This window comes from Macaca thibetana, chromosome X (genome assembly GCF_024542745.1).
Source record: "Macaca thibetana thibetana isolate TM-01 chromosome X, ASM2454274v1, whole genome shotgun sequence".
Lineage (NCBI taxonomy): Eukaryota > Metazoa > Chordata > Mammalia > Primates > Cercopithecidae > Macaca > Macaca thibetana.
In genome coordinates, this window is record NC_065598.1 from 18982033 (window position 1) to 19009727 (window position 27695).

General features: G+C 45.1%; 2 protein-coding genes across 2 annotated transcripts in view; one reads left to right on the forward strand and one right to left on the reverse strand.

The window, feature by feature from the left end:
• PDHA1 (pyruvate dehydrogenase E1 subunit alpha 1) overlaps nt 1-21203 on the forward strand; it is a 563563-nt gene extending 542360 nt beyond the window's left edge. Inside the window, exons 2-12 of the mRNA XM_050776641.1 lie at nt 4549-4716; nt 9911-9970; nt 10511-10684; nt 11815-11941; nt 13596-13687; nt 15004-15096; nt 16166-16321; nt 16495-16566; nt 18716-18783; nt 20269-20377; nt 20845-21203. Coding sequence (XP_050632598.1) covers nt 4660-4716; nt 9911-9970; nt 10511-10684; nt 11815-11941; nt 13596-13687; nt 15004-15096; nt 16166-16321; nt 16495-16566; nt 18716-18783; nt 20269-20377; nt 20845-21009 — 1173 coding nt within the window. The 5' untranslated portion in view covers nt 4549-4659 and the 3' untranslated portion in view covers nt 21010-21203. The remainder of the gene's footprint in view (nt 1-4548; nt 4717-9910; nt 9971-10510; nt 10685-11814; nt 11942-13595; nt 13688-15003; nt 15097-16165; nt 16322-16494; nt 16567-18715; nt 18784-20268; nt 20378-20844) is intronic.
• Nucleotides 21204-21431: 228 nt separating this feature from the next.
• The window catches only part of MAP3K15 (mitogen-activated protein kinase kinase kinase 15), a 150374-nt gene continuing 144110 nt past the window's right edge, over nt 21432-27695 (reverse strand). Inside the window, exons 26-29 of the mRNA XM_050776619.1 lie at nt 24109-24221; nt 22837-22937; nt 22684-22760; nt 21432-22180 (exon numbers count right to left, since the gene is read on the reverse strand). Of these exons, the coding sequence (XP_050632576.1) occupies nt 22096-22180; nt 22684-22760; nt 22837-22937; nt 24109-24221 (376 nt within the window). The 3' untranslated portion in view covers nt 21432-22095. The remainder of the gene's footprint in view (nt 22181-22683; nt 22761-22836; nt 22938-24108; nt 24222-27695) is intronic.

A 27695-nucleotide genomic window follows, 5' to 3' on the forward strand; every position in this document is an offset into this window, starting at 1 on the left:
AGTGCACTGGCACGATGATGGCTCACTGTAGCCTCCACTTCCCAGGCACAGGTGATTCTCCTACCTTGGCCTCCCTAGTAGCTGGGACTGCTGGTACGCACCACCATGGCCGGCTAATTTTTTATATTGTGTAGAGACAGGGCCTTACCATGTTGCCCAGGCTGGTCTTGAACTCCTGAGCTCAAGTGATCAGCCCACGTTGGCCTCCTAAAGTACTGGGATTACAAGTGTGAGCCACCGTGCCTGGCCAAGATATATATCTTGAAAGGGGGAAATAATCATGAGTTTATACTGGTATTTCCAATTCAAATTCAGGACCACTAGGCTTTGACTTGTTGAATTTTACATTTGTGTCTCTGTCTTTTATACTGAAAATCTTGGTTCCCAGTGACATTAACATAATTATATATTTACTTTATCAGTGTGGGTATGTGCAGTCAAATAATAATAACACCTGACAAATGAGAACAATTTAAGATTTTTTTCTGTAGAGATGGGGTCTCCCTGTGTTGCCTAGGCTGGTCTAGAACTCCTGGGTTCAAATGATCCTCCCACCTCAGTCTCCCAACGTGCTGGGATTACAGGTGTGAACCTTGCCTTAAGATTTTTTTTCCAGTTCCTTTTGTCTTTAGGCTATACCCCACCAAGTATATGCAGTCACATTGCTGTGGTGTTAAATAACTTAAGATCATTCTCTGCGGGGTTATGCCAACCACTTGATATGTCATTAAATTGATTTGTTGTATTTCATTTCAATATTTATTTCATTGTGTTTTATGGTTGTATAAAAACATTTATACGGTTCCAAAGTTAAAATCACCCCTAGCCATAATCCCTTCACCAGCTGGTGCTTAGTACATCAAAGACATTCGAAAATATTTGTTGACTTTTATGACATATATATGAGATTGTCCTATTCTAATTCATCTGCTGGGGGATGGGCGTTTCCTACTAGAAAACCAGAGACATGTTAAGGAGCATGATTTGCCTTAAAGCTCAGCTTGATTGAATACTTTTAGGGTGATTTGCTAACGAAAGGTCAAAAGGCATATTACAGGGTCTCTAATCAAAATTGCCCTGCTTCACCCAGATAAGTTTTTTTTGTTTTGTTTTTTAGAGAGATGTGGTCTTGCCCTGTCACCCAGGCTGCAGTGCAGCGGTGCAGCCATAGCTTACTGCTGCCTCAAACTCCTAGGCTCAAGTAATCCTCCCTCCTCAGCATCCCTAGTAGCTGGGACTACAGGCATGCAACACCATACCAGACTAATTATTTTATTTTTTGTAGAGACGGGTATCACTTTGTGGCCCAGGCTGGCCTCAAACTCCTGGCCTCAAGCGATCCTCCTGCCTTGGTCTCCCAAAGTGCTGGGATTACAATTTCCCCCAAGATTAATGAGCCCTCCTTTCTTAAGACTTTCTCTTCCTGCCTTTTGCAACTCTTTCTTTCTCTCTGACCTCCTCTCCTGATACAAGAGTCTTTTGTGAATGTTCTAGCGCGTTACTACAGCCTATAGTTACTATAGCCTAGAGTTAATGACTATAACGTTACTATAGCCTATAGTTAATGACTATTAACCACAATCATCACCTGTCACCACTTGACACAGCATCTCAAAGTGTCCCTCACCTTCAAAGTTGCTTCCAACTCCGCTTTGAAATATCTGAAAACAGCTGGGCGTGGTGGCTCACACCTGTAATCCCAGCACTTTGGGAGGCCGAGGTGGGCAGATCACCTGAGGTCAGGAGTTTGAGACCATCCTGGCCAACATGGTGAAACCCCGTCTCTACTAAAAAAATACAAAATTAGTCGGGCATAGTGGTACTCACCTGTTTTCCCAGCTACTCGGGAGGTTGAGTGAGGAGTATCGCTTGAACCCAGGACTCAGGTGTTGCAGTGAGCCAAGATGTCACCACTGTACTCCATCCTGGGCAACAGAATGAGAATCTGTCAAAAAAAAAAAAAAAAAAAAAAAAGAGGCCAGGCGCGGTGGCTCATACCTGTAATCCCAGCACTTTCAGAGGCCAAGACGGGCAGATCACGAGGTCAGGAGATCAAGACCATACTGTCTAACACGGTGAAACCCCATCTCTACTAAAAATACAAAAAGCCCGGTGTGGTGGCATGCGCCTGTAGTCCCAGCTACTCAGGAGGCTGAGGCAGGAGAATGGTGTGAACCCGGGAGGCAGAGCTTGTAGTGAGCCGAGATTGCGCCACTGCACTCCAGCCTGGGCGACAGAGCGAGACTCTGTCTCAAAATAATAATAATAATAATAAATATATATATATATGGAAAACAAGAAATGCAGAGAAAATATCCTAGTCATTGAAAAATGGGTTGCTTTGTTTCTGCACTGCAAAGTTACTACTTTAAACTTTGTAATGAATCTAATCGAGATCATTTGAGATGATGCAAATGTCCTGTTTCTCATCATACATTTACCCACTAACTTTAGCCTCTATTGATGATAATTCTCACCTGCAACAGTTACTGTGGTCTTTGCCAAATGGTGATTTTCTTTTTCTATTTTCATCATTCCTTCTATATTAATTAATTGGAATTCTACTGTAAGGAAAAGTTGTTCCTTCAAACCCATTGATTTGTTCAATCATGTATTTCAGTAGGACCTATATTTTATTTGTTCCTTGCTATATCTTCAGTGTGTAGTTCAGTGTCTGACACATAATCGGTGCTCAATAATAGGTGTTGGATGAATGAGCGAATGAATGAATGAATTTGTATCCGTATGTGGCCTACAGAGTTCCCGGACATGCACAACCAATATCACCACCCCATGGAGATGACTCCCAAATTAATATTTTTAGCATATGTTCCAGACTTACAACTCCAACCTCCCGGGAGACATCTTCAGATAGCTGTGCCACCTCCACCACAAGGTCAACATGTCCCAAACCATTCAGACCAGCTTTTTCTCCTGAGCTGGACATCTGGCCTCCAACCTTTTCATTCTCTTTTACCTTTCATATTCTATCAGCAGCAGCAGCTGCTGAAATCATACCATGCAAGTTTCTCACGTCCATCTCTGCCTTTTAATGGCACCCTCTGACTCTTTTAAGAAGTTTTCTTCCACTACAACATGGTCATCAAGTTGGAAGGACTCAACACGATCTCTCAGTCCAGGGTCTGACCCAGTGCCCAAATTCTTTCTCTAGCTATGCCGAGAGCTGGTCATGCTTTGAACTTCTGCTTTGAATACTTTCAGTGACACTGGGGGAGAATTATCTCATTGGACCATTGTCATTGTTAGAAAATTCATTGTTATGCTGAAATGAAAGGATTTTATTCACACACACACACACACACACACACACACACACACACACACAAAATAGCTCTTCCTCCTGTAACATGACTGGCCTGAAAATGTGTGAAGACATATCCAATCCTCTCTGGTTTTATTGTTCATTCAATTTTCTGTTCTCCTCCTGGCAGGATTATATTTCACCTTGTGGAACCCAGACATGGTCGGGTAACTAGCTCTGGTCTGTGAAAATTGAGAGGAAGTGACATGTGTCACTTCTGGACAGAAGCTTTGAGAGCCGGTTTAAATGATCCCTTTTCCCTTCATCCATGAGACAAGCTAAGTTCCACAGAGAGGGTGCCACGCTGCGAAGGACCTGTGTTATGAGCACGATGGCTCGTGCCACTTCAAATTCCTCAAGTGACTGAAATTTGGAGGTCAGTTGTTACCACATCATAACCTAGCCAATTCTAGTTAGCCTGTTTTCTTCCTAACTTCTTTAATCGTTCTTCATAAGTCACAATCTCAGCCCCTCACCATTCTGACCACTGTCCCCTGGATTCCACTCAGCTTAGTCATTATCCCCCTTAAAATGTGGAGCCCAAATGTGAACCCCAGGTGCAATCCCACTAGGGCACAACAGAATGGGTTCCTGTGCCCTTTGATCCTCTGAATAGAGCCTCTTGTTGCTTTGGTGTTTGTCTCTGTGTGTGCTTTCATCATTGGCTGAGCCACGCTGTTAACTCGCAGTGAACCAATAACTAGAGAAAAAAGATTTTTCCCATTGACCTCTCGACATATATTGGGAAACAAATTTTTTGATCCGCGTTCAAGTAGACAGGGCAGAATTCTCCAACTGCTACGTGATCTTTTAAAGACAAGTTAGTGGCAGACCATTTACAGAAACCAGGTGTTCTGTCTTTTGGCTCTGAGCATGCTGCTAATCTTCATCATCTCGTGTACTGAGCGAGGGCTGCAGAGCTGCAGCACCGGCAGGACTAGGCGCTCGATAGTACCGGGCGCTGCAGTGCGAAATCTAGGAAGGCGCCTTTCCCGCGGCGCCCTGGAGGCGGGACCCCAGCTTCCCACGCAGGCGCTCTCAGGTCCCGCCTCCTCACCCGCCCGCCGCGTGGCGTCGGAAAGAGCGCTCAGCCCCTCCCTCTCTGGCGCTGATACCCAATGGGCAGCCGCAGGCCTTTAGCAGGGGCGGAGCACCCCCTGGACGCCGTTCTGGTTGGCCCGTGGCCCGGCGCAGTGCATGACGTTATTATGACTCTGTCACGTCGCGCTGCGACTGAGGCGTGGCGTCTGCTGGGGCACCTGAAGGAGACTTTGGGACACCCTCGTCGTGCCTCTTGGGTTGTGAGGAGTCTTCGCTGCCGCCAGTGCCTGTGCTTCATGAGGAAGATGCTCGCCGCCGTCTCCCGCGTGTTGTCTGGCGCTTCTCAGAAGCCGGTGAGACCTCCTGGGCGGCCGGGGTGGGGCGCGAGCGGGGCTGAGGCGGGGCCGGAGGGCGGGCCGGGCCGGGCCACCCAGAGCTGGGTAGAAGGAGCTAGGGGAGCCGGGGAGCCTTTACTTCGCCCCCACGCCCTGCTTTCCGTTCCTGGCCTCAGCAGAAGCGACGCGGACCGGGATCCTGCCAAGGTCCCTGTGGACTTCCCCCTTCTCGACACCCCGCTGCCGCCGCCGGGCCCAGCTGTGCGCCGGGCGAAGTCAGTGTGCTCAAGAGGTGCCTGTTGGTTTACAGGACTCGGAAAGGGTGGCCTCGGCCTCCTTCGAGTCTCCGATTGACCCTACTCATTTCAGATCTTCCTAACTTAATTTCTCTTGACCGAGAGGCTTTGTAATAGCGTAGAATCTGGAGACGGAGTGGCTCCGTTCAAACAGCACCCTCACCATTGACTAACCCTGTGACCTTGAGCAAGTTTTTAAACTTCCCGGGGACCCGGTTTCCTGAAATGTTTGCGCTAAGTGGAGTTAATCTCTGAATGGAGATAAGAGTTATCTCTGAAATGTTATCGGTTATTAAAATGTTATCAGTTAACTCTAAAATGGAGTTTTAGAGTTGTTTTGGGGTTGTCTTGAGGATTCAACGAGTGACACGTGTGGATACGATTCCGAATAGCACCCGGCACATAATCGATAGCATGTGTGTTGAATAGTGTTCTTTATTGAGTGTCCCGTTCGGTATACATTTCTTGAACACCTGTGCTCAGTTCTGAGGCGGGTTCACAGAGGGTCAGCCTCTTCAGAAACAAACTTCCTCCCCTTCCCTCTCCTTCAACATCTGAGCTTTTCTTGGCAGTGAGTTCAGGAGTGCGGAAGCAGAACTCAGAGGACGCTGCCCTCCCCTCCCCTTACCTACACATTCTTGGGGTACAAGTAGCTAAAGCAAACAGCAACGATGCTTGAGGGGCGGGGGGTAGAGTCCAGCACTATTTCATGGCCTCAGCATTTAGAGGTGCCTAACACCTAAGCTTCTAGCATTCTGACCCCTAGGCACAGTGAGGTCGTGTTCATTGGTGTAACTGCAGGCCTCGGGATTCTGGTAATTCCCCCAGGACTTGATACGGCTCTAAGTACAGGCAGAGATTGTCAAAAGGTAAGAGGTATGCCCCTCTAGGAATCCTGTTGCCTAAAATAATGACAGAACTGCCGGGTGCGGTGGCTCAAGCCTGTAATCCCAGCACTTTGGGAGGCTGAGGCGGGTGGATCACCTGAGGTCAGAAGTTGGAGATCAGCCTGGCCAATGTGGTGAAACCCCATCTCTACTAAAAATACACAATTAGCTGGGCATGGTGGCGGGTTCCTGTAATCCCAGCTACTCTGGAGGCTGAGGCAGGAGAATAGCCTGAGCTCGGGAGGCGGAGTTTGCAGTGAGTGCCATTACGCTACAGCCTGGGCGACAAGAGCAAGACTCCGTGTTTAAAAAAAAAAAAGTCATTCCCTTTGGGGATATCTGTGGGTGGAGGGCTGTACCGGTAGTTATGGGCTTAGAAACATCCTTCCTTTAGGCACCCCGATGTAGGTTTATTATTTCTTCTGCAAGTCAGGTTTATCGTTTCCTCTATCAGTTTGCAGGGTCTCCCCCCGCCCCCACCTTACAGTAGGAAGAAAATTGAATTCCAGATATGAAGTCACCTTAGAAAGTGCCCAGGTATCTTTCCACTTAGTGGTGTAAACTCTTCAGATAATTAGGAAGTTTTCTGTGTCACTCAACTTGTCGTGGACTAATTAGGAACAATTCCTGAAGCTTTTAAGGGTAGAACTAAAAGTTTCACCTTTATCTTTTTAAAGGGTGGAATAATTAACGTGTTGACTGTTTTTTGTAATTCTTCATACTTATGGATGTCTTTTTACTTAACTATAAGTAAGAAGATAGATCAAGGTTTTAATTTTTTATATCATACATGTAAAAAGACATTTTGTATATAAGCCTTTCACAAAAATCCTGACAGTAAACAATAAGCAGTGGCTCACCCAAATTAGGCAGACTAGATTTGACTAGATGAACTAGATTCCTACCATCTGTGTGATACTCCATGAAGGGAGGGATAAGTTTAGGCAGCTGGTCTGATGGCTGTGACACAAGTTAATCCCCTTAACCTCCCAAGATGCTGTGCGTTTTTTCCTTTTTCATTTTTTATTCTCCCTGGTATTTTTGTTTTGTTTGAGATAGAGTCTCTTTGTCACCCAGGCTGGAGTGCAGTAGCATGATGACAGCTCACTGCAGCCTCAGCCTGCCGGGCTCAAGCGATCCTCCTACCTTAGCCTCCTGAGTAGCTGGGAACATAGGCGTGCGCCACCATCACACCCAGCCAATTTAAAAAAAATAAATTTTTTTAGTAGAGGCATGGTTTCGCTATGTTGCCCAGTCTGGTCTCCATCTCCAGGCTCAAGCAGTCCTCCCACCTGGGCCTCCCAAAGTGCTGGGATTGCTCTCACTCTCTTAAAACCAGGCAGGTGGGGAGATTCATCTCAGGTTTAAAGATTGCCATTGTCTTATCAAAGAGTGTGTGTTGTGAAACTTTGAAATGAATTTCAAGATTGTGTTTTCATTTTTGAATAAGGTCTATAGTTTTCATAGTTCTTATTTCATGGAAGAAGACTGAATTGCATTTAAAATGTTATTTGTTTTATTGTTTGCATTTCTGTATGACTTTTTGAGATCTTTACTGTGTTTTGGCTTTATAAGTGGTAGGTAAGAGTTTTAATTTACACTGTTAGAATATGGAATTTTTGAAACATTTTTCCTCTTCCACATGAATGATTCCTATGTATTTAGGAAGTTAAAGTTTTACTTTTTTTAAATTAATTTTTTTTTTTAGGCTGGACTGCAGTGGCACAATCATAGCTCACTGTAGCCTCAGATGTGCGCCACCACACGTGACTAATTTTTTAATAATTATTTTTGTAGAGATGAGAGTCTCATTATGTTTCCCAGGCTGGCTTTGAACTCGTGGCCTCAAGTGATCCTCCCACCTTGGCCTCCCAAAGTGCTGGGGATTATAGGCATGAGCCACCATGCCCAGCCTAATTATTATTTTTTAAAATTTGAATGGGTTGTTCGTGGTCTCTGTCAGAGAGGAATCCCATTTAACAGAGAATCTTTTTATGACTCTCCAGAGAAAATGAATAGTAAACTTATCTTTTCAACAAGCTCTCAGAAATTACGATACACTCACACTTCTGATAGGACTTTTAGCTTCTTTAACTTTGCTCCTTTCACTCGTATCAGTGGTTCTTATTTTTGAGATACACAATAATGAAGCCAGGGGAGAATGTATCTAAGTAGCTTTCTGGCAGTCCTAATCTTTGCAGGCACAAGATTACGGGTGCGTGCCACAGCACTGGGCCCCTTCTTGCTCTTTATTGTATAGCATTATCCTGCCTCATCGTTTCAACTCTAGGATTGAGAAAGAAGTTACCTTTCCTCTGTTACTGTTTCCTGGCTGATTTGGACTCCTGCCTTCCAAAAACTGCAGTTTCTGTAGTTGTATTTGGAAATTTATTTCGCAATACAGTACATTTCTGGCCCCACAAAATAATTTATTAGTTGCCAAGAATAACACATCTGTTTGATGATTGCCAAATATAACCATTGATTTGCTGTTTCACCCTCTCTCAGCTTTACTTCTTCCTAAATTCCCTTCAGTTTTTCTGAGATACATTAGTGGACTGTCTCTGTCTGTAAGTTAACTGAAACACTGATTCTTAGTATTTCAGTTGTTTTCCTCCAGCACTGTCATTGTCTGTGTGTGTTGGCTTTGTCCTATAATGGTCTATTGAGGGATGAAGAGATATGTAATTAGCTTTCTGCCTATTGGCTTGTACACTCCAGCATATACTTGGCAGATCAGTCTTAACTCTTCTCACCAAGATCCAGTCCACTGCTGGATTACGTAAAGTATGAACACATCAAATGTGCTTTTTATGGAGAAATTATGTTGGTTTACATGTCAGTGTGTGAGAATATGGCAGAAGGGAGTTAAAATAGTACGATAATACTAACTGGATAAATACTGTCATCTAACCTAAACCTTAGCCATTACATAGAATACTTTTGCTGTGAGCAGGTTTGCTCAATTGTAAAACTGGAAAGGAATCATTTCTTGCCTCCTCCCAAGCTTTTTACCTCCAAACAGTGACAGCCACCCAAACGTCAAGAGAACAGTGTTTTAGAGAACGTTTCTTTCTACTGGGGCTTCAGGAGGAGCCTACCCAAGATTTAGGCTGTTCGAATTATAAATTATAAAACAGCTGGCTCAAGCACATTGTGTTTAAGTCAGAGAGTGCTAAGTATCTTTTCTTTTGTCTTGTCTCCCTAATGTATTTATCTCATACTTCAATCAATTTAAAATATTTTTTCTTACAGATCCAATTTGATAGAAGAGTCAACTTTCCCTGGAGTGGGGATTAAATCATAGTTTTATTTGAAGTATAATTTTGGCTTGCTCAAAATGAACAGTATCTGGTTATGACTAGAATGGCATGAACAGGTCGGACGCGGTGGCTCACGCCTGCAATTCCAGCACTTTGGGAGGCCAAGGCAGGTGGATCACCAGAGGTCAGGAGTTGGAGACCAGCCTGGCCAACATGGTGAAACCCTGTCTCTACTAAAAATACAAAAATTGGCCGGGCGTGGTTGTGGGTGCCTGTAATCCCAGCTACTCGGGTGACTGAGACAGAAGAATCACTTGAACCCGGGAGGTGGAGGTTGCAGTGAGCCGAGATTGCGCCACTGCACTCCAGCCTGGGTGATAAAAGCAAAACTCTGTCTCAAAACAAACAAAAGAATGGCATAAACAAACACAGCTCACAGATGATCTAGTCTCTTTAGCCACTAATTTCATTATATTCTCAACTATAATTTCTTTGAAAACAAAGGATGGGTTTGGTTTTTGCCCCTCTTTGCACTGCTTGCCTTCAGATGGCGGGATGATCATGTTTCATTGGCCAAAGCATGAATTCATTTTGGAGGCTAAGAAAGATGCAAACACAGTGCACAGGGTGGAAGAGAAGCCTATGAGTACGTTGGGGCTTATTAAATTTCCATAACTTCATCCTGATAACTGATTAATAGTTATACTTTCCAAAATAGCTGGCAATTAAAAAGTACTGATTTGTTTGTATATTTTTGTCTTTTAAGGCAAGCAGAGTGCTGGTAGCATCCCGTAATTTTGCAAATGATGCTACATTTGAAATTAAGGTAAGAGGTGTTTTACTTTGTTAATAATTTTTTCACAGGTACACTCTGATATACAGTTTTACTTTTAGAATAGAACATGTTCAGTCATTTTCTTCTAAACGTTCAGGATCAGAGGTTCAGAGAAGCTTCACGAAAACTAGAATTTATTAGCAGCAGCTTGCTGTTGTTCTGTGGGGGGTAGGGGGAAGAGCTAGAAAATAAAAATAAAAGCTTATTCTAAAGTTTAGAAAGTAATTCAGTGAAATATTTGAATAAGAAGAGTCTTAGTTGTTTCTTTGAAGGTTCTTTCAACCTATCTCTCAGTTGGCTTCTAGGGGCTTTCAGTGAAAATCATAGAAAGATTTCCTTTCCCCAAGCCCCATCTCATTGCACAGTGAGGTTTATGGATTTAAGGAACAGAGGCGATATGAAGCATTACTAATGTGCTCCTTAGCAGTTTTTCAAGTTCAATATTATTTGCAATGGAATTAGATCTTAGAGTGGTCAACAGTGTTTGCAGTGTAGTATGTGGAGGATAATAACTACCTTATTCCATTTCAGAAATGTGACCTTCACCGACTGGAAGAAGGCCCTCCTGTCACAACAGTGCTCACCAGGGAGGATGGGCTCAAATACTACAGGATGATGCAGACTGTGCGCCGAATGGAGTTGAAAGCAGATCAGCTGTATAAACAGAAAATTATTCGTGGTTTCTGTCACTTGTGTGATGGTCAGGTGAGTGGTAGGTTTGTGATAGAACTGTGTTTTTAGGTACTGAAGTATGGCTTGTACTTATTGGGCTTTACCCTGCCTTATGTATCAGAAGAGTTTGAGGCTGGTAATGTAATTTTCTTTTATTTATTTATTTTTTTGAGACAATCTCTCTGTCGCCCAGGTTAGAGTATAGTGGTGTGATCATGGCCCACTGCAGCCTCTGCCCCCTGGGCTCAAGCAGTCCTCCCACCTCAGCCTCCCAAGTAGCTGGGACCACAGGTGCACACCACCAGACCCAGCTAATTTTTGTATTTTTTGGAGAGACGGGGTCTCACTGTGTTGCCCAGGCTGGTGTCAAACTTCTGGGCTCAAGTGGTCTGCCCACCTTAGCCTCCCAAGGTGCTAGGATTATAGGTGTGAGCCACTGTGCCTGGCTGAAGCCAGTATTTTAGAATTAAAAAGTAGAATGCCAAAACCTGCTATGAAGCTTAGGCTAAAGAATTCATTCACACATAACATTGCCAGTTTTCTGTACCTGTTCTCAGAGTTTTACTATTTTAAAACTTTCTGGCACTGTGATCACCTGTACTGTATATAATTTGGAGAGAAAGGATTAGTTTGTTTTTTGTTTTGTGGGCTTATGTCAAGGGTTATAGAATCAAATACCTATAAGGGCCAGCCAGGTAGAATAAATGAGTGAAGAAGGCTAGGTATACAAAACAGAATGGTGACAGGGACTCGTGCTGAACTGGGACCAGCATGCCCTACCCAGAGGAATGCCATGACTTGGTTCCAGCCAGTTGGTGCCATGTGGAAATCAGGGGTAATGCTTCCTGTTTTCCATGTCTCCAAGAGAAGGCGGAAGTCTGGATTTTCATGTGAAATTCCCCAGTGTTTTAATGTTGACATCTGATGTAGGATTTGCTTTTAGGTCATCATACAGGAGAAAGGAAGGAAGTGGCCCATGTGTGGGTTGCCAGTTTATTGCTTCTGGCTTGGGCCGTCCGCTCTGTATTTTGGTGGAAAATTGCTACTTTCTCTGGTTATTAATGACAGGTTCTACTAGCCCAAATATTTCACTACGGTCTAGGAAACGTTTTTATTTAGAAACATGTATCGTATTGCTTCATAGTTTCTCCTTCCTCTAACAGGAAGCTTGCTGTGTGGGCCTGGAAGCCGGCATCAACCCCACAGACCATCTCATAACAGCCTACCGGGCTCATGGCTTTACCTTCACCCGGGGCCTTTCCGTCCGAGAAATTCTCGCAGAGCTTACAGGTTTGCTGTTGATTTACAGAAAGGGGAAATGAGTGGATTAAGGTTTTAAATATCTCTCATTAAGATGCTATTTTATGAGTTAATATTTAAAGTTTTAAGTTTCTTTTTTTAACCCTCTCTCCTTTGGTGCTCTGGTACTTCTGTTGTGCTCTTGAGTTAACTGACCATTTGTGAAGTTCTCTGGCCCCTCAGGTAAAAGTTTAAAACAGGTTAGTGCTATAAAATCACAATAGGTTTGGTTATCATTCAAGCATGCCAGCAGAAGTCTAGCAGTCATAAAAAAGTAAGTTGGGTTGAAGCTTGGTATGCGATGTAAATTCTAGAAATCTTCTTAATATTCCCCTTTTCTTTGTCCCCCTTGACTTTTTTTTTGTTTTGGTTTTTTTTTTTGTTTTGTTTTGTTTTTTTTGAGACTGTGTCTCACTCTGTTGTCCAGGCTGGAATGCAGTGGTGTGATCTCAGCTCACTGCAACTGCCACCTCCCAGGTTCAAGCAATTCTCATGCCTTAGCCTCCCAGGTAGCTGGGACTACAGGCATGCACCACCACACCCGGCTAATTTTTGTATTTTTAGTAGAGATGGGGTTTCACCATGTTGGCCAGGCTGGTCTCCAACTCCTGACCTCAGGTGATCTATCTGCCTCGGCCTCCCAAAGTGTGCTGGGATTACAAGCATGAGCCACCACGCCTGGCCTGTTTTGTGTTTTTGAGACAGTCTTGCTTTGTTGCCCAGGCTAGAGTGCAGTGGCCTGCCTCAGCCTCCCAAAATGCTAGGATTACAGGTGTGGGCCACTGTGCCCAGCCCTTCTTCTTCTTTTTTGTTTTGAAGACAGAGTTTCGCTCTTTTGCCCAGGCTGGAGTGGCTGGAGTGAAGTGGTGTGATTTTGGCTCACTGCAACCTCCATCCCCCAGGTTCAAGCAATTCTCCTGTCTCAGCCTCCCGAGTAGCTAGGATTATAGGTGCCAAACCACCACAGCTGGCTAATTTTTGTATTTTTAGTAGAGACCAGGTTTCAGCATGTTGGCCAGGCTGGTCTCGAACTCTTGACCTCAGGTGATCTACCCACTTCGACCTCCCAAAGTGTTAGGATTACAGGCGTGAGCCACTGCACCCGGCCCTCCTTGACTCTTGAACTATGGTTGTCCCTCCATATATCCAGGGGATTGGTTCTAGGACCCTTGAATATACCAAAATCCTCAAATACTCAAGTCCTGAAGTCAGCCTTCCATATCTTCGGGTTTGCATCCTGAGAATATTGTATTTTCAATCCATGTGTGGCTGAAAAAAAAAATCTGTATAAGTTTACCCGTGCAGTTCAAACCCTGTTCAAGGATTGAATATATTTAGTGTACTAGTAGAGGAGAGGTCCTAAGATGTTGGTAACTGGTCAAAAAACCAAAAAAGTCTAGGGTACCATCTGGACTTTTGCTAACATCTGAAGGAAACTAAGTGACTGGAGAGTAGGAAAAGCTGGAAAGGTTGAAGCACATGGAACTAGTAAAAGGACAAGCAGAAACGTGTTTGCCTGGAGAGACAGGTACTTAGATGACTGAATTGGCCTCTGCGTTCTAATGGTTGAGCCACTTGGGGTGTGGTTTGGTTTGCTTTGTAGAGTTGGTTTGTGCTGCACATGTGTATGTTCTGCCATTTCCAGGACGAAAAGGAGGTTGTGCTAAAGGGAAAGGAGGATCGATGCACATGTATGCCAAGAACTTCTACGGGGGCAATGGCATCGTGGGAGCGCAGGTAGTCAAGGACGAGGACTGTGTGCTGCTTTAGATTTGGCCCTGGCCTTTGTCTTCAAAAACTTTCCCAGCCCCAGACAACTTTTCGTGAAGTAGTATAGCCATGTGCTGCACAGTGACACTTTGGTCAATGTCGCATATATGATGGTGGACCCATAAACTTATAATAGAGCTGAAAAATTGCTGTCACCTAGTGATGTTGTAGTGGCACAACACATTACCTTTTCTATGTTTAGGTACGCAAATATTTTGCCTACAGGATTCAGTACAGTCACATGCTGTGCAGCGTTGTAGCCTAGGAGCAGTAGGCTCTACCATACAGCCTAGGTGTGCAGTAGGCTGTACCTTCTAGGTTTGTGCATTACAGTATGGTGTTCACACGACAAAATAGCTTAGTGATGCAATTCTGAGAATATATCCCTGTTGTTAAGCGATGCGTGACTGTATTTTGGGGGCTTGGTTTGCTTTTAAAGACCTAGTGCTTCATATCCTACCATTTGAGCGATGAGTTGAGTAGATTTGGATGGTGATTTATAATGTTTCCTTTTAGGTGTCTGCTATTTTATAAGTAAGCAAGAGCCTCTAGCAGTGGAGCCTACCTTCCCCTTCCTATTTGTATTTCAGTACATTGCCTTATCTTGTCAACTTCATTATGGAGTCCTTGTTCTCATCAGTTAGTGAATGATGAAGAATTAACAGCACAAAATTATATCCCAACTGTTTCTTTTCCTAATATATTAAGATTCTATTATGTGTTTTTTTAAAAAACCTACTTTTTTTTTTCCCCTTTTTTCTTTTGAAATGGAGTCTTGCTAAGCCGCCCAGGCTGGAGCAGTGGTGTGATCTCAGCTCACCGCACCTTCACCCCCGGGTTCAAGCAATTCTCCTGCCTCAGCCTCCTAAGTAGCTGGGACTACAGTTAAGCGCCACTGTGCCCAGCCATTTTTTGTATTTTTAGTAGAGGCAGGGTTTCACCATCTTGTCCAGGATGGTCTCGATCTCTTGACCTCGTGATCTGCCCAAAGTGCTGGGATTACAGGCGTGAGCCACCATGCCCGGCCACGTTTTATTTTTTAACTCTTGAATGCAGAAATGTTATTGCTTACTGGTTAAAATAGAACATAGTATTTATATATTACTTTACTGCTTCATTGAAAATATCGGGGGTGGGATAAACAGAGAGATGGGGTTGGAAGGAGAGTTTGTAGCAGCAGTGTAATTTCTGTGCCAGATTCTGACCAGGAGTTAAAATGCAGGGCATTGATATCTCCCCTCATGGATTTCTATGGTTCCTTTCTCGGTTGTCCTTAATGTTAGGTGCCCCTGGGCGCTGGGATTGCTCTAGCCTGTAAGTATAATGGAAAAGATGAGGTCTGCCTGACTTTATATGGCGATGGTGCTGCTAACCAGGTAATTATGTCTCTTAACTTTCCAATAACGGTCTTATTTTCAAAGTGTTTAATATTCACAGTTGAATTTCCAAAGAAGCAGCTTATTGCTTATTAGGTGAAATAGTAATTCCTATGGCTAGCTCAAATTTGGTTGACTTATGGCCAGATTAGAGAGTGACCTTTTAGCATTGTTTCACAAAAGACTTAGGGGGGCGCATTCCTGTGAAGGAGCTCACCTTTGCTCTATATCAGTGCTTGATAAAGGACCTCCCCTAACCTATTGCAAAATGATACAGACCCATTCTCTTGGATGTCCACGCTGGCAGTGTCAAATTCGGGTAATAGCGTCTCAGTCCTAATTCAGTTTTTGTGCTTCTCTTGGTACCGAGTAATACTCAGTCTGTGGCCGGTACTCTGTGAAGCCCTGTTCTAGAGGCTGATTCTTAGGTGCTGGTTCACTCTGACTATCCAGTGGCCCGATAGATTTCATACTGATCTTTTTTCCAGTGTGTTCCTTATTGCTAGCATGGCCCCAAAGAAACAAGTAGTAGTTGGTTTGTCATCTTTCTTAGTTGCAAGAGTATGATGCCTGCTGCTTCTCATTTGTCACCCACCCCGCTTTCCCTCACCATCCAAAGCTCGGTTTTTTGGTTGTTTTTTTTTTGTTTTGTTTTTGAGAGAGAGTCTTGCTCTGTTGCCCAGGCTGGAGCGCAGTGGCACGATCTCCGCTCACTGCAAGCTCTGCCTCCCGGGTTCACGCCATTCTCCTGCCTCAGCCTCCCAAGTAGCTGGGACTACAGGCGCCTGCCACCATGCCCGGCTACTTTGTATTTTTAGTAGAGACGGGGTTTCACCGTGTTAGCCAGGACGGTCTTGATCTGCTGACCTCGTGATCCACCCTCCTCGGCCTCCCAAAGTGCTGGGATTACATGCCTGAGCCACCGTGCCCAGCCCAAAGCTCGGTTTTAGAAGAGGAGGCTTTCTGTGCTTTATGAAAGCTTTCTGTGCCAGGCAGAGCAGCAGCTGTTACAGATGATGGATCCTAGAGAAAGAAGCCAAATGAAACCCCTTTTCATAACTACTTCCAGGGCCAGATATTTGAAGCTTACAACATGGCAGCTTTGTGGAAATTACCTTGTATTTTCATCTGTGAGAATAATCGCTATGGAATGGGAACATCTGTTGAGAGAGCAGCAGCCAGCACTGATTACTACAAGAGAGGCGATTTCATTCCTGGGCTGAGAGTAAGGACACCTGTGGTGGGGCCGGGGCCAAGGCCAGGGGTATGTCCTTGTGCAGACCCTTGACAATCTTAGAAACATTGAAGAGTTTCATTCTCAAACATAAGCAGGTGATGTGAAAGTAAAATGGTTTGGGGCAGCTGGATTCATGCTTCGCCCCTCCCGTTTATTAACAGGTGGATGGAATGGATATCTTGTGCGTCCGAGAGGCGACAAGGTTTGCTGCCACCTATTGTAGATCTGGGAAGGTAAGACTCTAAAGGCCTCTGGGCTAATGACATTTATCTCTGGAAGTTCAAAGACTGCCTCCCGTGTGCCTGCTGAAGCTGTTAGTGGGTAGCTGCTAATTGAGGTGCACAAGATGGAAGCAGAGTGAAGCAAGCAGGGCTCCTTTGGGTAGCTTGGTCTTGGTAGCTCACCTGCTGGGAAGCCCACATTTCTCTCATTTGGGGGAAGTCTGTCCTGGTGCTTCCTCTGCTTTCGCCTGTCTTCATCATGACAACTACACTGCCTTTTTGTTAGGTTAATTCTGTCCCTCCTCCCCACCCCCCATTAATCATGAGTCCCTTGAAGGAACAGATTGGGGATCCCCGTAGTGTCCAGCATAGAATGTCATGTATACAATAGGCATTTAATATGTGTGTCTTACACAAACAGTATGGTTGAAGCTTGTAATCTTAGTCTTGCTCAGTCCTAAGGATCTTTCCCTTCAGTGTATGGCAGTGAGGGAGATGGTAACAGGGAGACTGGCCTAAAGAGGTTTCAGTTCCTTCAGCACTAGTATAGGCTTAGGAGGTTTGGGTGTTCTCCCTAAATTAGTGTTCCACAGCCCAGACACAAGGTTTCTGAAGTTGTCACTTCAGTGCCATACCATGTATGTTTGGGCAGTGATGCAAATGTCAGAAAGTGGGGAGACAGGGAAGTAAGGGTGGGATGTAGTAACATTAAATAAGAGCTAATGAGTAGAATGAACTAGAACAGGACCAAGATGACAGCTTGGATACAATGGGCTGAGCAGTCTATGTCAGGACCCTAAGGCTGGGAGTGCCAGGCCCTGAGTGATGGATATTGACCCCACCTCTCCCAATTCCTGAAAAGAATACATGGGGGCCAGCCCTGGCTGGAGACATGGTGATTTGTAGAATGTATGACTTCCCAAACACATAACCTTCACAATTCTGAGTTAGGTGTTACTGTTTTGCCCATTTTGCAGACAAGGAAACTGAGCCACAGAGCAGTTAAAGGTACATAGCTACTCTTATCATGGAGCCAGCTCCCCACTCGCCCATTTTAACTACTGCACCAAACCAATCAAGGATCCTCAATGTTTCCCCATCCCTCAGTGTTCAGAGCCATCTCCTGGAAGTGGGCTAGTGTAGAATGAGCAAGCCACTTGGTGATAGACCCCAAGTGGTCATACTCCCAGCAGAGCCTCAGGGTTTGGGTAGCAGAGGTTGTTGGTGCCTGTCAACTTTGTTACACACTAGCAGGATCTGTGAAGTAGAAGTGGCTGCCAGCCCCACAACACACTATGAGAAAGGAGCATGAGATGGAAATCTGCCTAGCCAATAGCAGGAGGCTCTAGAACATGCTCAAAGCCTTTTTTTTTTTTTTTTTTGAGACAGAGTCTCGCTCTGTCCCCCAGGCTGGAGTGCAGTGGTGCGATCTCGGCTCACTGCAAGCTCCGCCTCCTGGGTTCATGCCATTCTTCTGCCTCAGCCTCTCGAGTAGCTGGGACTACAGGCGCCCGCCACCGCGCCCGGCTAATTTTTTTTTGTATTTTAAGTAGAGACGGGGTTTCACCGTGTTAGTCAGGATGGTCTTGATCTCCTGACCTTGTGATCCGCCCGCTGCTGGGATTACAGGCGTGAGCCACCGCACCCAGCTGCCTTTTTTTTTTCACAGGGTCTTGCATGGTGGCACACTCACAGCTCACTGCAGCCTTGACCTTCCAGACTCAGGTGATCCAAGTAGCTGGGACTACAGGTACATGCCACCATGCCTGGCTAATTTTTGTGTTTTTTGTAGAAATGGGGTTTTGCCATGTTGTCCAGGCTGGTCTCGATCTCGAACTCCTGGGCTCAAGTGATCCAACCACCTCAGCCTCCCAAAGTGCTGGGATTACAGGCATGAGCCAACACACCTGGCCTTCAAAGCCTTTTTGATTCAAAACAAGCTGTTGGTAGATTGCCTTATTATAAATGAGAAGACTGAAATATGCAATCAATACATGCTAGAAATGAGAACAGATCAGTCAACCAATAAGAAATCCATGATACCTCAAAAGATCTGGTAAGAATACACTGGATGCTTAATAAAGGGCCTGCGTTTGAGGCCGTGGAGTGTCAGCCTGTTCTTCCCGTCATCGTTCCTAACTGCCTACCACTTCTGTTTTAGGGGCCCATCCTGATGGAGCTGCAGACTTATCGTTACCACGGACACAGTATGAGTGATCCTGGAGTCAGGTGTGCTCATGGGCACTGTGGTTTCCAGAGGGGGTGGGCTTTGAATGGTGTTACATGGCAAAAGAAACACATTTCAATATTTGCTTTTGGAGCTAGATACCAGTTCACTTCATGCATGCAGTTGTGTTGGCATCAAGTTACCTGAAAGCAGTGCCTCCTAATAAGAAAGCTTTACTGAAAATGCCTACAATGTATAGTGTGTGTGAGCACGAGCAGTGATTTTTAGAGTGTTATATACCTTAATTGTGCAGGAAAATTGTTACATAAAACAAGACCGATGGTAGTGTAGTATCTTGGGGGCATTTAGCTTTTGTAGGCATTACCCCAAGTCCATGCATGGCATACTCCACCTGAGGAGGATCAGAATTTGGAGATGTTCTTCTGTCTGGTATAGAGCTAAGGGTAACTAGGTGTTCAATCCGTTCAAATACATCAATCAAAAAAGCTAGGTTTCAGGCCGGGCGCGGTGGCTCACGCCTGTAATCCCAGCACTTTGGGAGGCCGAGGCGGGCGGATCACAAGGTCAGGAGATCGAGACCACGGTGAAACCCCGTCTCTACTAAAAATACAAAAAATTAGCCGGGCGCGGTTGTGGGCGCCTGTAGTCCCAGCTACTCGGGAGGCTGAGGCAGGAGAATGGCGTGAACCCGGGAGGCGGAGCTTGCAGTGAGCCGAGATCGCGCCACTGCACTCCAGCCTGGGCTGGGCGACAGAACGAGACTCCGTCTCAAAAAAAAAAAAAAAAAAAAAAAAAAAGCTAGGTTTCATTAGAAAGGCATGAATTTTACTTTTTTGCTTAGCTCTGGCCTGTAATTCTGGAATCCCAGGGTTGACACAGTTGAATAAATAAGCCTTTGTAGAGTGGATTTCTAAGGGAAAATCATGTAGAGAGCACAGTATATGGAATAGATCCACTTTGTGTAAATCTGTTGTGGAAAATGGTAGAATCCTTTTAGTGTTACTTCAAATGATGTAAGCGTAAGATACATTGGTTTTGCTGGCTATGCTTCTTTAGGGGGGCTTAAGGGAGAAAGGCAAGGCACGTGGATTTCCTGCTTGGTGCTCTTAAAATCTATCACCACACACACCATCTCTGCTGTCCCCTCCCATGTAGTATACAGGAGCCCAAATGGGTGGGATGAGTGACACTTCTTTAGACCCTTATGTCTAGGTCAAAGCAGCAAGCAAAAACTTGGCCCCTGTTGTCAGAATGCCAGGGAAGCCACGTGACTTACCAGCGTACGGTTTTCTAGAAGACAGCAGTAGTTCTTACAGAATGTTAGGCTGTGCTCTGGTATTTTGAAAGTATAACTCTACCACTCCTATAGTGACATAGCATTGATGTGCCCCTTTGTTTCAGAAACAAACACACTTCTGTATTTCACCTAATTGGGACAATCCAACCCCATGTCATATTTCATCATGCTGTCCTTGCTCTACTGGAACTGTTCTTACTGATCGATTACTACTTTTCCCTCCCCATAGTTACCGTACACGAGAAGAAATTCAGGAAGTAAGAAGTAAGAGTGACCCTATTATGCTTCTCAAGGACAGGATGGTGAACAGCAATCTTGCCAGTGTGGAAGAACTAAAGGTACAGTCACTTGTTTGTGGTGGTTTGAAGGTTGGCTTTTTTTGCCTCCCACAGAAAAAGTTGCCACCCCCTGGGTGGCCACAGCGTTTGGGTGGGTTCCTCCAAGCCCAGAAAGTGATGTGCCGGGGCATAAATAATTCCGAAGCCCCTCGGGGTGGGGGCTTTTCCTTTAGTTTCCTCTATTCAAAATTGTATTACTCTTTAGATTTTGGTGGACTGTAAACCACCATCACAGTGGCAAAGCCCCCACAGTAGCATAGTAGCATAATTCTTTTTTTCCTAAAAGTATACTGTGGATTTTTAATTCATAAAAAGTATACACCCTAGAAATCTGTATTCCAAAATCTTCTGAATTAGCAACTGTTCATACTTAGAGTTACACCAGCAACAGGTCCTCTGTAGAACTCTGGTTGGTACCTAAACTGCTGTTCATTCAAAAACCTTTTACACTGTTACCTAATTTTTAGGAAATTGATGTGGAAGTGAGGAAGGAGATTGAGGATGCTGCCCAGTTTGCCACGGCCGATCCTGAGCCACCTTTGGAGGAGCTGGGCTACCACATCTACTCCAGCGACCCACCTTTCGAAGTTCGTGGTGCCAATCAGTGGATCAAGTTTAAGTCAGTCAGTTAAGGGGACTAGAAGGGGAGGTTATACCTTCAGGGGGCTACCAGTGTTCTCAACTTGGTTAAGGAGGAAGAAAACGCAGTCAATGAAATTCTTGTAAACTTCCATTAAGACTAAGTGTGTAGATTGAGCAGGTAGTAATTGCATGCACTTTGTACATTGTTGCATTAAAAGATTAATTATTGAGTGCTTAAAGATTATTTTTGACTTAAAATAGTTGAACAAATACTCTAATTATGAAAAGGAAGAACAATACCTTGTGTGCCTGTTTCCCCCACCCCCAGCCACCTTTTTGGGAGGAGACCATTATCAATCACAGGGCCCCTCACAGGCATGCTTGTGGTAACAGCCCACAGTGTTCTGCCATAGCACCCGCTCCGAGCAGTGTTGGTGCTACAGCCTGTTTGCGCTGACCATCATTTCTCTGTAAGACACAATATTTATTATCAGGCAGGAGGACAGTTCCATTTTAAAATAAGACTTTCATAATCATTTCAAAGGCCACATAACTTAGTTTTCTCTACTTACACATTCAGTATAAATATGTAGCTATTTTCTGTTCATATCAAACATTAACTACAAGGCACATTCGTATCAATTTTGTGTTTCTCAAATTTAAGTACCATACCAGTTCTGAAGCAGTGTCCCAGCTTCCATGTTAAACACCCCTTGTTTCACCATTCCAGCAAGTGCTAAAGGGTGTACTTTTTTTTTTTGAGACAGGGTCTGGCTCTGTTGCCCAGGCTGGAGTGCAGTGGCGTGATCACAGCTCACTGCAGCCTCCATCTCCTGGGCTCAAGCAATCCTCCCACCTCAGCCTCCCTAGTAGCTGGGACTACAGGTGAATTTCCTAATATTCCGGGAGGTCAAAACTAAGGCTCACTGTTTTCACAATACACACAGTTCTATGTTTATAAATAATAGGTTTCAAAAGAAGCTCAGGACAGTGTTTAAAACTTAAGTTCTTAAACTATTAATTGAACAATGGCATTTTTAAATACGTAAACAGCAGAATTCGTGTGTACACTAACAGAAGCTTTAACAAAACATGTAGCATGGTGGCACACTCTGCTCCAGCTTAGCTGATTGGTATCAAGCCTCATCTTTGGTTTCTGAGGCCTCCTGAGCCCTTCTGTACTGGGAGACTGCACTCCAGAGCCTGCAGAGGAGACCACCCCTAGGAAACAAACAGAGCTGTCTTCAGAGTCAGAGCTTCAAGCCAACAGAGCTTAAAAATGCAGTCCCCAACTTAAAAACCTAATGAAAATCAAAACATTCTCTTCACATATGGAGGTGACGCTCGTGTCCCAGCAGTGGTAGGACATGGCCTTAGAGGTACGTACCTGCAGAGAGCTGGCTATTTCAAATGACTCAGGAACAAGAAGGCAGGTTGCAGTTTAAAGAAGGGGGTGGGTCCAGCATGCGGGCACACTTGCTGTGTGCCTTCCCCCACTCCCAGCCAGGCATTAATGGCAGGAAATTGGCCAGCTCTTCTCTGTCACCTTCCTACTTCTGACTTCTGCCTGGCTTTCAGTTTCTGCCATGCCTTGGCTTTTTCCCAGCTTGAACCTAGCAGAACTCCAGAGTTTGGGGGGAGACCCAGCCCTTTGTTTTCTGCTTTAAGCATATTCACACATAAAAAGTCGTGTTCTCTTTTACAAACTGTTTTGAGGCTCTTACCGTAGTCGAAGGTATCTTAGATCTTCCTTAGTGATCTCATTAAGAATATCAGAAAGTGTATAACCCTCTTCAACAATCTGAAACAAAGATCAAATCCTTAAGAGTGAGCAGCTGTGTAATAACAGCGTAAGAATTTCTTTGTTGTAAAGTTACCTTTTCAATTGTCTTTGCATCGGCTCCTTGCAGCCGCAACCAGTCTATAAGCTCTTTATCTGTTCTCTGCCCATAGGGCCCTGCTGGGTTCTCTGTAATACCTGTAACGATTAGCAATTTGTTATCTATTAGTCTAACCATAAAATTCTTCAAAAGTAACCAGGTGGATTAATAAATGATTCCAGAATGTAAATATAATGTGAAAAAGAGATGAATTAGCCCTGTATCACTCAGCCACTATAGTACGTATTACACAATTCATAATTCTGAGATTTCACTTTCTAAAGAGAAGCCTCCTCATCTAGGATACCTTCAGTTAGTTCGGAATTTGACATGTTAGGTCTACCGCTTTAAATGCTTACCCTCACATCTTTCAAATGCCTTTCCTTAGGAATCACATCCCTAACTGCGTTGGAAATCCTACAAAGAAATAGGTTTTAGTGTTGAGGTTTTACATCGGAGCTTATCTAGTCCACATTCCAAGAGGTAGCTCTGGAGCTCATTTCTAAGTGGCCCAAAACGAATGTTGGGTTGACAGAGACATACTTATTTACTTATGCAGTAAACTACCCTTTTTAGGTGTCCAATATGCTATGAAGGTGGCAGCATAGATACAGAAATGATTGTCACTCCCAAAAGTCGTCATGTGCCCTTTTACAATCAGTCCCCTCACCTCCCCATTCTGATTCTGTCCCTGTAGTTCTGCCTTTTCTGGAGGAAAAGGAATCATGGTATGTGAATCTTTTTTTTTTTTTTTTTTTTGAGACAGGGTCTCACTGTCACCCAGGCCAGAGTGCAGTGGCATGACCTCGGCTCATTGCAGCCTCGACCTCCTGGGCTCAGGTGATCCTCCCACCTCAGCCTCCTGAGTAGCTAGGACTACAGGCACCCATCCACCAAGCCCAGCTGGTTTTTTTCTATTTTTTTGTAGGAATGAGGTTTTGCCATGTTGACCAGGCTGGTCTTGAACTCCTGGGCTCCAGTGATCTGCTAGCCTCAGCCTCCCAGAGTGCTGGGATTACAGGCACGAGCCACCATGCTTGGCTGTGAATCTAGCTCTTTCACTTAGCATACTGCATTTATAATGCAGCCATGTTGTTGAATGTATCAGTAGTCCCTTTTTATGATTGAGAAGTAGTCTAGAATCTACTGGAGTCCTGGATTAATAGAAGATAACCTCATTGTTTCTTCAAAGCTAACTAGAATATTAGCTAGATTTTAAAGTTTGTCTCTCCCACAAACACACCTAAGAGCAAGTGGAAAATGACTCACAATTTGATTTTAATTTTAACTGAAGGTGATACAATTCTTGAGTTTTCTGTTCTAGAGTTTGCCGCAGAAGATTCTGGTACTCTCTCTCTTTTTCAACTAGGTGTTCCAAAAGTCTGGTTTAAAAAAAAAAAAAAAAAAAGCCATTATCCAGAGAGCATTCAACACCATTCAATTTAACTCAAGCATCTGTTGTGCATACATTAGAGATTTAAAAAAATGGAAAATGGGACAAGTCTAAGAGTCAGCCTAGAGAGGGAAGCGCATGTGTTTCTTCAGGTTCTGTGACTCAGACTTCAGTCTGCAGAGGGGAACCTTCCTTGTGTTTTCCTCCCCTTGACAACAAAGGCCAGTGCTCACAGCTTGGGTATATTTTTGCAATGGACTCAATGTGTGCCCCTCACCCGCCCCAAGTTCATACGTTGATATCCTAACCCACAAGGTGATGATGTTAGGAGATGGAGCTTTGAGAGGTGAGGTGAGAGGAGTGTCCTTGTGAAAGGAGACCCCAGAGGCTCCCTCATCCCTTCCACTACGTGAGGACACACAGTGAGAAGATGGCCATCTGTGAATGGGGAAGCAGGCCCTCACTGGCCATGGAATCTGCTGGCACCTCGATCTTGGACTTCCAGTCTCCAGAACTGTGAGAAACACATTTCTGTTGTTGATAAGCTGCCTGGTCTCTGGTGTTTTGTTACAGTAGCCTGAACGCACTCAGGCAGTTTTGTCTCAAAAACATATCATGAACCAAAAGATCCCGATGTTGATCAGAACTCAGCCAGAAGGACGATGTGATTATTTAAACCTGGGATAAGGCCGCTGAAACTAGAACAGAATGGTAAGGTTCTTTCCTCCTCACACGGGACTAAACCATGAGGACAGAAGCCCCTGCTTTTTTTTTTTTTTTTTTTTTTTTTTTTTTGAGACAGAGTCTCACTCTGTCGCCCAGGCTGGAGTGCAGTGGCACAATCTCGGCTCACTGCAAGCTCCGCCTCCCGGGTTCAGGCGGTTCTTCTGCCTCAGCCTCCTGAGTAGCTGGGACTACAGGCACGTGCCACCATGCCTGGTTAATTTTTGTATTTCTAGTAGAGATGGGGTTTCACCATATTGGCCAGGCTGGTCTCGAACTCCTGACCTCAGATAATCCACCTGCCTCGGCCTCCCAACGTGTTGGGATTACAGGCGTGAGCCACCACACCCAGCCAGAAGCCCCTGCTTTGAATGGGGCAGAGCAGGGACAGTGAGAGATGCTGCTCTGCCGGTGGGGAGGATGGCTCCCGCCAACATCCAGCAAGCACTTCCTACCCAGAATCCAGGACTGTGCCAAACACTGCATGAATTCAGTCACTGAAGCCTTGTGGCACTTCTAGGAAGCACTGGTTGTTCTAAACCCCCGTTTTGAAGCTGAGGTAACTGAGGCAGAGGAGTTAAGTAACGCCCAGAGTCCACAGGCTGGGCTCTTCCCATAGGACCGCCTCCTGAAACCCAGTCTTGCTCATGGGCTCTCTGGGATCAGATAGGACTTGGCACAACTGTGCCTCAAACTTCCGAGTCCCCACATGCCAGCTCAGGCATAGCATGTCTTGGGAGAAAGGGCTGACAGATTGGAACTGTGTCTAGCTTTTGTTGGGGCTCAGAAAACAGTGCCCCCAAATGGCCTCAGCAGCAGCCTCAGATGCAAAAGTTTTCCTCTGACCTTCTCCTGCCTCCCTCTCTCGGTCCATTGTCCTGGAGGCACCATAGAATCCCTCTTCCCCAAAACGGGGCATAGAAACCAGAACTCCTCCCCAAAGCCAGCCACAAAACCTAAAAATATGACTCTAACTTTCCCTCCGCCTTTCTGTGTAAAAATTGGTTATAAAGAAATTCTTGGCTGGACGTGGTGGCTCACACCTGTAATCCCAGCACTTTGGGAGGCTTGGGCGGGCGGATCACCTGAGGTCGGGAGTTCAAGACCAGCCTAACATGGAGAAACCGTCTCTACTAAAAATACAAAATTAGCCGGGCATAGTGGCGCCCGCTACTCGGGAGGCTGAGGCAGGAGAATCGCTTGAACCTGGGAGGCGGAGGTTCAAGTGAGCCAAGATTGTGCCACTGCATTCCAGCCTGGGCAACAAGAGTGAAACTCCGTCTCAAAAAAAACATATTCTTCAGGCTGGGCGCAGGCTGAGGTGGGAGGATCACCTGAGGTCAGGAGTTTGAGACCAGCCTGGCCAACATGGTAAAAATCTCGTCTCTACTAAAAATACAAAAATTAGCCGGGCGTGGTAGTGGGCGCCTGTAATCCCAGCTACTCGGGAGGCTGAGACAGGAGAATCATTTGAACTCGGGAGGCGGAGGTTGCAGTGATTGTGCCACTGCACTCCAGCCTGGGCAACAGAGCCAGACTCCATCTCAAAAAAAAAAAAAAAAAAAAAAAAAAAAGGTTATTCGATCTATTTTGTTTGACTGTAGGTGATAAGACCCCCATTCCAGAGGGTCCTGCTCCACATCCAGGAGAAAGGAATGCTGCTCAGAGAGACCAGGAAGGATCTAGACAGACAGGCCTTGCTGCGTTTCCCCAGTCTATCAGCATTCAATCAGGCCCTTTTTATCCCTGTTTCTCCACAGCTCTCCATACTTTGTTAAGCCCAAGCACGAAATAAAAATGGACAATTTCCCCTGGATCTTTGGGTCTTCATGCTGAAGGCTCCCGTGTATACATGTTAAATACATTTACATGCCTTCTCTCTAATTAATCAGCCTCATGCAGGTGATTTTCAGCAAACCTCCAGGGGCCAAGGGCCTTGCCCCCCACAGTTTTGTTGTTTGCTCACATACCTAGTACATGGAATTTGTTTCTTAACTGTGTGTTCCTTTAATTCATTTATATGATCCATGCTGGTGAACTTGGGAATACAGGACTAAGCTTTATTGAAATTACTGAAGGTGGCTGGGTGTGGTGGCTCACACCTGTCATCCCAGAACTTTGGGAGGCCGAGGCAGGCGGATCACCTGAGGTCAGGAGTTTGAGACCAGCCTGGCCAATATGGTGAAATCCCATCTCTACTAAAAATACAAAAATTAGCCGGGTGTGATGGTATGTGCCTGTGGTCCCAGGTACTCAGGAGGCTGAGGCAAGAGAATTGCCTGAACCTAGGAGGCGGAGGTTGCAGTGAGCCAAGATTGCGCCACTGCACTCCAGGCTGGACGACAGAGCAAGACTCCATCTCAATCAATCAATCAATCAATCAATCAATAAAAAGACTTCAGGTAATTATTGAAGTTGCCATGAGAAATCACTGCAACAGTAGAGAGGTTAGAACACAGGAACTCCCGGATTATTTGGTGGCAAAGTGAGGTGGGGAGAGGAGAACACTTCTGCCCCAGCACAACAGCAAAGAGGAAATATTGATGCTCAGCAAATTAGAAGTCCTCTCCAAGCCCTCCCCTGCCTGCTTTCATCCTGGTCTCTCTAGTAGTCCTCCTTTTACGTTAGTGAAGGAAACAACACAAGCTCATGCCTGTATCCACTGAGAAGGGCTCTCAGGACTCATTCATCAGGACACACACATCATCCTTTCCAAGAGGTGTCATCTTCCTTCAGCTCT